The following is a 7,257-nucleotide window of genomic DNA, read 5'->3' as shown; positions in this document are numbered from 1 at the left end:
GATGGTTGCAGCAAATGGTGATTAACATATGAAATTTGAATATTCCTATGGAAACAAGCAAAAATTTTTCTGAGTACAGGTTTTGTAAAAAAGAAAGACTGGGAAATTTCCCCGCCTTATATTGGAAGGGGGATGGAGAAGTTAAAAAACTAAAGCTTGTTTACATTTAAAGTGTCTTTGCACCTCAGGGAGTTTTTTAATTTTTGAAATAATAAAGAAAACAACCAGTATGTTATAGACCACAACACTGAATAAAAGATGACTAAATCAGTAACAGCACCAATGAGTCTTGTTCAGTTTGCAACTATCTGACAAAGCTGGCAATCATATCAAAATTGTAATTTACTCTTTTTGGTGACACAGAAAGAAATAATATGAAGATGAAATCCTAGAAGTACTACAGCCAAGATCTTGAAGCACTTGAGTTCTGCCTACTGCAATAATGTCAACACTGTCATTCAATCACCAACTCTTGCACTCGTTTCTGCTGAATGTTAGCATCAGGCACTATAAACTTGTCATACAGCACAGACTATTACTTATGACAAGCTACACAACATTTTACACTAGGAACCTATGTTAACTCTTGTACTAAATGTTATTTTCTCTTACATCTCTTAGTTTAAAACCTAAGAACCCAGGATTTCCGGGTTTCAGCAAAGTTAAAGGGCTAAAGTAAAAAGGGAAGGTGCCTTGACCAAGACTTACATGTAAAGCTTCATAAATAGCAGTGTATTCATGAGAGAGCACCCAATTCTTAATACTTTTGATACTGTGGAAAATGGGTTATCTAAAATTATGTGCCATATTAACCACTTATGCTGCGGAAATGGCTTAGTGGATTTTAATTACAATTAGAACACTTGGATCCTCAAATGAACTTTGGAGGAGCAAGATAATTTACTCAATACGCTACTTGTGTTTCTTCAGATTGAATATAAAGTATACAATCAAGCAGATGCATTTTGTTGTGTTTCTCCACATTTATGCCTTGCTGTCAAATACTAATTAATTTAATACTTAAAACCATAATACTGTTTTGATCAAGAATAGGAGAACTCATGTTGACATACGCAACTTCCTTCATTTACTTTCATTACTTGGTCTTCAATCCTTTCCTAGCACCTATCATCAATCTAAGTATGCAATATGGATTTGTCTAGCTTGTCTGGCCATATGTTAATAAAAAAAAAAAAATTATTTACACAAATATAATCACGACAGCAAAATATTTATGCAAGTTGGCCAACAAACCCCTTTCAGTGCTTAAGAGACTGGAGTGATATGATATGTACTATCTCAGCAAATTTGTAATCACACGTCTCTACAAATAACAAAATTATGCATCGATTATATAAATTGTGCAATGCTCATTATGTAGTGAAGAAAAGTAACTAGGGTTTATGCACTTTTTTCAAGTTTAATGTATTTGTACAAAAAGATTTACAAAAAGATCAGGTTCAAAATCTTTTACCATTTGAGACTTTAGGAAAATAAATTACTGTTTGTAGACTTCTGATGCTTGAGCTTTCAACTCTGCAAACTTTGCTGTAAAGTCTACACTATTTTCATTGTACACAGATATGAGATTCGGCAACATGGGGCCCGAGGAAGCAGGCTGTGATGATCCCCGAGTGAGAACCCCCGACGGGGGGGCTCAAAAAATTTTAAGCAGGCTGGAAAAGGGAGAAATCATTGACCTCATTGTTAAGCCACTGGTTATCAGACTGCTGCAGAAGACGTGAGGGTGACGAGGGTGGGGAGGGAGGTGTCGTGGACAAGGCCGGAAAACCCGATATATCCACTGCAGAGATCCCTTCAACAACGTTGCCACCATCACCATTGTTTTCAGTAGCAATCCCGCAACTGTCACTTACTAGAGATGGTGTACCCAGGAGAGCAGAATCAAGAGAACGGGGCTGAGTTGCAGCAGCAAGCAAGCCTGGAAAAAGATGGGAAAAAAAGGAAGATTGGTTAACATAATAACACTTGCTTTCTAAAAGTTGAATTATGTCAACTGTCTTTCAATTATAGAAAAAACTAAATTATTTGGACTTTAATACTGTGGGTAAATATAAATGGATAATTGGAGATTAAAAAATAACAAACCAAATTTTTAATACTTACTTGAAAAAGCTGGAGTTAGAGTTGGAGATTCCTAAGGTAATATCAAGTAGTTTGTCACTACTGGTCTCCTGGAGACTGTTAACGCCACTCATAGATGAAGTAGAAGTTGTAAGCCTTACATATGTGGAGGTGACAGTGGATACAGTGGATACTGGAGGCATCTCTGCACCTAGTGTCACAGTAGTACTTTCCCCAAGAAGACTTGGTGCCTGGTCTTCCAGTGTGACAGTTCCACCAAGGGAAATATCTAGGAGAGGCAAATTGACAACACCTTCAGGAATATGGAGCTCTGGCACGGTCACTGCTGATGCGTTTTCGTGATGTGGTGAGAGGAGAGATGCAAAGCTTCTGCTCATGTCTGGAGGTGACGAGGCAGATAGAAGAGCGGAAAGGGAGGGCGGTGTAGGTGACACATTGTGAACCTGAATGGGGGGGGCATTGCTAGCTGAATGTGGTGTGGGTGTGTTGAGTAAGGAGGCAAAGCTATTGGTTTGTGAAGGAGGGGGTGAAAGCTCAAGATGGCTTGTACTGGCAGTGGTGAGTAATTTTGTAATGGGTGATAATGAGGATGAAATGCTCTGTGTTAGTACATTTGATGACAATGAAGGTGATATAGATGATGATGAATTACTGACTAGGGGTAAATTGGTCATTATTCCACCACTTAGGCTTGGTAATGAATCAAGTGAGAGTGAAGAATTGAATAGTGAAGGTGATGGAATTCGTGGACATGAAGCTACTGTGGTTACAGTAGAATGGCCACCAGTATTGGGGGATTTGTTCGTGTGAGAGGGCTGTGGTGTCCCTGGTGGTGTGCTCAAATCTGGTAGTTCACTCAGTGCTTGTGATACTATAGTGTTAAGCAGCCCATTTACAGGGGAAGCATTAGTTAATGTATTTACTGTAGTACTGAGTGTGTTATCAACCCTTGATGTAGATGTAAGAGCTTCAACCCTTCCTGCAGAATTACTGGGTGTGTCCACAGTGACTGGAGCTCCACTTGCAGAGGTAGGCATTTCTACTGTCAACAATGGTTGACCTGATACATTGACAGATATAGCATTGCCTAATGCACAGGGAGTACTTGAAGGTAATGCTGTTGGAAGCCTAGGCGTCAGTGCTGGTAGCTGCACTGGTGAAGGGGGTTTATTATTAATCAAAGATGTCTGCACTGGCTGCAACAGCTGATGTCTTATTGGCTGTGTAGGTGATGACAATGAAGGTGACACTTTAGGCTGCAGGTTTGAAGAGATGAGGCTGCCTGTGGAGACTGGGATACCACTGGGTGCTGGAGCAATTGTAATAGGTATGAAGCTGCTACTAGTCTGAAATAGATAGCATAAGAGTAAGTAATTTCTCTGTTTCATTTTGGTTTAGGTGGATGCCCTAATAGTCATGATGCAAAAATGGTAAGAAAGTATAATAAACTTGGTAGATTGCTGGAACAATCAGGTTTCTTTGATGTTTTCTTTATGTTATGTATCTAATTTCAAATGTTAGCAAGAAAACTAGATATATATTAATCAAGAAATACACCAACCAAAGGAAATTATATACATTTTTTTCCAGTATGATATTCTGTTCATGTCCATTTACAAAATAACTATAAATAGTACTCAGTATATCAATTATAATGAACATAGACTATGAAGCCAAACCTGATCTTGGTGTGAAGGGGTTAGCATCTTGACAGTGACAACTCCTGGTGGGGGGACAACAGCTTTGGGTAACAATGGCAACTGGCGCTGGACCACAACATTCTTGCGCACAACCCTCCTGCCCGGCCTGTTGTTGTACCTTGGTAAAAATTTCTGGAAGGGAATAGAAAATCTCAATAACTTGCTCTAAAATAAGGAAATTAAAAAATATATATTAAAGAAAAAAAAATATAGCAAAAAAATCAGTAATTATCTACTTTCTTTTTCTTCACACCATCATTAATCTCAATTCACTATATATCCTAAGTCATTTAAATTATTCAATTCCCCATAACTTTCATATCAAAATAAGATAAAGAAGAAATAGGGGGGGGGGGGAATTAATAAAAAAATAATAAAAAAAACAAAAATAAGAAATAAAAAAAGAGGAGGAGGAGAAAGTAGAGGAAGAAGGACAGGAAGAGTAGGAGTAAGAGGAGGAATAAGAATAAGAAAAAGAATATGAATGAGGAGATAAGATAAAATTCCTTCCTAAGAACCTACATTCAGCTGAGCATTGAAAAAAAAAATAATAATAATAAATAAATAATAATAATAAAGAAATAAATAACAAAAATAAAAATAAGAAATAAAAGAAAGAGGAGGAGGACAGGAAGAGTACGAATAAGAATAAGAAAAAGAATATGAAGGAAGAGACAAGACAAAATTCCTCCCATGAAACTTACATTCAGTTGAGCATTGAAGCTGGCCTGCTGAGAGTGAACCTGCCTTGGCGCAGGTGCTACAGGTACTCGGAACTCTCCCCCATCACCCCCAGTCCCTACAACGACCCGCACTCCTGCCATCTGCCCCTGATCCTGCGAACCTGAGGTGGTGCTTGTAGGGGGGATGGCAACCGATGAAATAGGTGGCAAGAATGTTACTTCGACTCCATTGCTGGTGCTGCTACTGGTGCCATTTGTTATGTCGACCTAAAGACAAGATTTGTAATTACAATCCCTTGCTAGGAAGTCATGATGATATGTTGCCTGAGGTGAATTTCTTTCAGTTAGTGAAATCTCAACTTGGTGTTTCACCTCTGATTTTACATTTCAACTTCTTATTTTCAATCACCTTATTACTTCTGTATACATACTTTTGTACATTTTAACTACATGAACTTTTTTCTAACTCATTACCCATTCTTTGGTCCCATTATCATCACAATGTATTTCTTTTATGAAAACTAATACTTTTTCCTTATTAACAATGAATACCACCCTTTACTTATTTTACATGAACATCTTCCCAACCCTAACGAGTACAAAATTGTCCAATTTGTCCTACCTTTGATAGTCCTGAGCCCATTACATCTGGTATCAACTTTTTGGCAGATGAAGGCTTGTTGCGTTCCTTGAGTGTTTTGGCAGCAAGAGGACTTCGCCCCGCAATCACTTGCTGCATTCCTGGGCTGCGCATATTGGGGCTGTTTCCACCAGTAGATCCTAATCTTCCACTACGAGGGCTCCTACCACTGTTGGGACTCCGGCCAAGCCCTAGGAGGCCTTGTCCCTTTGTTGCAGCTGGGCTACGGAACCCGCCACTCCCCCGGCCACAGACATGTCCACAGGAGCAGGATTCTGTCGGGCTTTTGGCCATGATCACTCTTGCCATGGACAATAGCTGCACCAGCATTCCTGACAGATTCTCCACTGCTGCTCTTTTGGCTTCCCCTGCATCCACTTTACTTTTATCATTTGGATTTTCTCTACTGCTGTCTGCTGGCTCTTTGCCTGTTGCATCTGGTCTCTGCTCTCTCTCCATATTGAGCATGGCCCCCATCCCTGCCCCTGGAAGGTTACTAGATGCTAAAGCAGCTGCCCTTGTTATATCACAATTGACAATTCCACTTATAGCTCCTCCTGATGGAGTATCCTCCTGTGATTTTGTCTGTGAATCATCTGATTCACCCAGCTTCTCTGTCACTGGCTCCTCAAAATCATATTCCAAGTTGAGTTTCTTATTCTGCCCAAACTGAAACAAGAAAAGAAGGTTGCATAAAATAAATACTCTTTGTCTTCCAAGATTAAAACATAACAGAAAATACCAGTTTACTATACAATTTTTACAACCAGATAATGATTTCAACAGGGATCCTCTTACCAACAGATATAATTCCCCGATAGTTATTCCTCCCACAGAGCTGAGAGTCCAACCTCCCTGTATTTTCTGCATCCAAGCCTCAGTGTCCTCACCAGGTGTGGCTGTGACATCTCCCTTTTGATCTTTTTCATCTTCATCTTGCCTAGGACTATCTAATCCTTTCTCTTCCAAAGGGGCATTACCTCGGGTTGAATTTGCCTTTGAGAGAACAATGAAAAATTGCATTGCAATAATTATCCAGACAGTTTATGACTACTGGTTATCAGAGAAGTCATTGATAAATGAATAGTGTTTACAAAGAGGAACATATATATTACCTGGTTTGCTGAGCTCTTTTGCACTTCTCCAACATTTGCTGTGAGCCTGGTACTCTCCCCTACACAAACAACATCCGCATCATTTTCTGGTGTTCCAGCATTGGCCACAGTCTCTAGAGCAAGCAACTGTCTTAATGCTTCTGTTGACTCTGCTTCATTCTCTTCCTTCACTTTAATATCGGAGTCTATGATGCCATGTGACATCATGAGTGGGGAGTCTGGAGGCTCCTCCTTCACCTGCATAGGCCCACAAGCACTCTTCGTGGTACCTGCTGGAGCATCTGGTGAGAGTATGACTGCCTCTTCCTGGTCCCCATCTGGTGAGTTCATCCCCCCCACCTCCACGTCACTTCCATCCTCCAGTTCTTCTTGGGACACTTCCCCTCCCAGGTCTTCTAAATCTCCTCCCAGGCCATCGACATCACAGCCAGGACCCTCTGCATCTCCCCCCAGCCCCTCTGCATCACACTGTGGACCCTCCCCCTCTCCTGCAATCTCATAGATGATTATCTCTTCAGTTGGTCCCTTACTCAGGGGTTGTTTGCTTTCCTTGCGCTTGTTACTTCTTCCTATTTTCTCTCCACGCCGTCTGAGTCTTGCCTCGTGGCTGAGGAGGGACACTGCTGAGCTCTTCATCAACACATCAGGCTGCAATGAGGAAAGCCTTTATAAAGTGGGCTGGGACAACTTAGTAACAAGGATTTCTTGCTAGAATTAAAGTAATAGTAGGAACATCAATGTTATATAAAATTAATGATCAAGGATCATGAATAATTTGTGTACTGACAATAATGAAACCCAATATTTCTTAATAACAAAAACAACTTCAACTACTACCACTAATATTACTACTGCTACTACTACTAAAAAATTATGTATGCAAGTATACCTTTTGATAAATAATAAAAGACAAATCAATATCTGATATCTTATAACATGAGAGAAAATAACACATTATAATCAAACTAACCTGCACTGAGATAGGCTTAATAACAGTACCCTTGGGAGGTAAT

General features: G+C 39.9%; 1 protein-coding gene across 1 annotated transcript in view; it reads right to left on the bottom strand.

Moving 5' to 3' along the window:
• Nucleotides 1–1,406: 1,406 nt before the first annotated feature.
• Nucleotides 1,407–7,257, bottom strand: part of LOC119597156 (protein cramped-like) — a 15,580-nt gene continuing 9,729 nt past the window's right edge. The window contains exons 8-15 of the mRNA XM_037946685.1: nt 7,215–7,257; nt 6,245–6,892; nt 5,928–6,125; nt 5,112–5,798; nt 4,511–4,756; nt 3,786–3,938; nt 2,128–3,452; nt 1,407–1,942 (exon numbers count right to left, since the gene is read on the bottom strand). The exon at nt 7,215–7,257 is cut by the window's right edge and continues 71 nt beyond it. Of these exons, the coding sequence (XP_037802613.1) occupies nt 1,906–1,942; nt 2,128–3,452; nt 3,786–3,938; nt 4,511–4,756; nt 5,112–5,798; nt 5,928–6,125; nt 6,245–6,892; nt 7,215–7,257 (3,337 nt within the window). The 3' untranslated portion in view covers nt 1,407–1,905. The remainder of the gene's footprint in view (nt 1,943–2,127; nt 3,453–3,785; nt 3,939–4,510; nt 4,757–5,111; nt 5,799–5,927; nt 6,126–6,244; nt 6,893–7,214) is intronic.

This window comes from Penaeus monodon, chromosome 38 (genome assembly GCF_015228065.2).
Source record: "Penaeus monodon isolate SGIC_2016 chromosome 38, NSTDA_Pmon_1, whole genome shotgun sequence".
In the NCBI taxonomy this organism is placed as follows: domain Eukaryota; kingdom Metazoa; phylum Arthropoda; class Malacostraca; order Decapoda; family Penaeidae; genus Penaeus; species Penaeus monodon.
The sequence above is the reverse complement of the archived record's forward strand: the minus strand, read 5'-3'. Positions and strand labels throughout refer to the sequence as shown.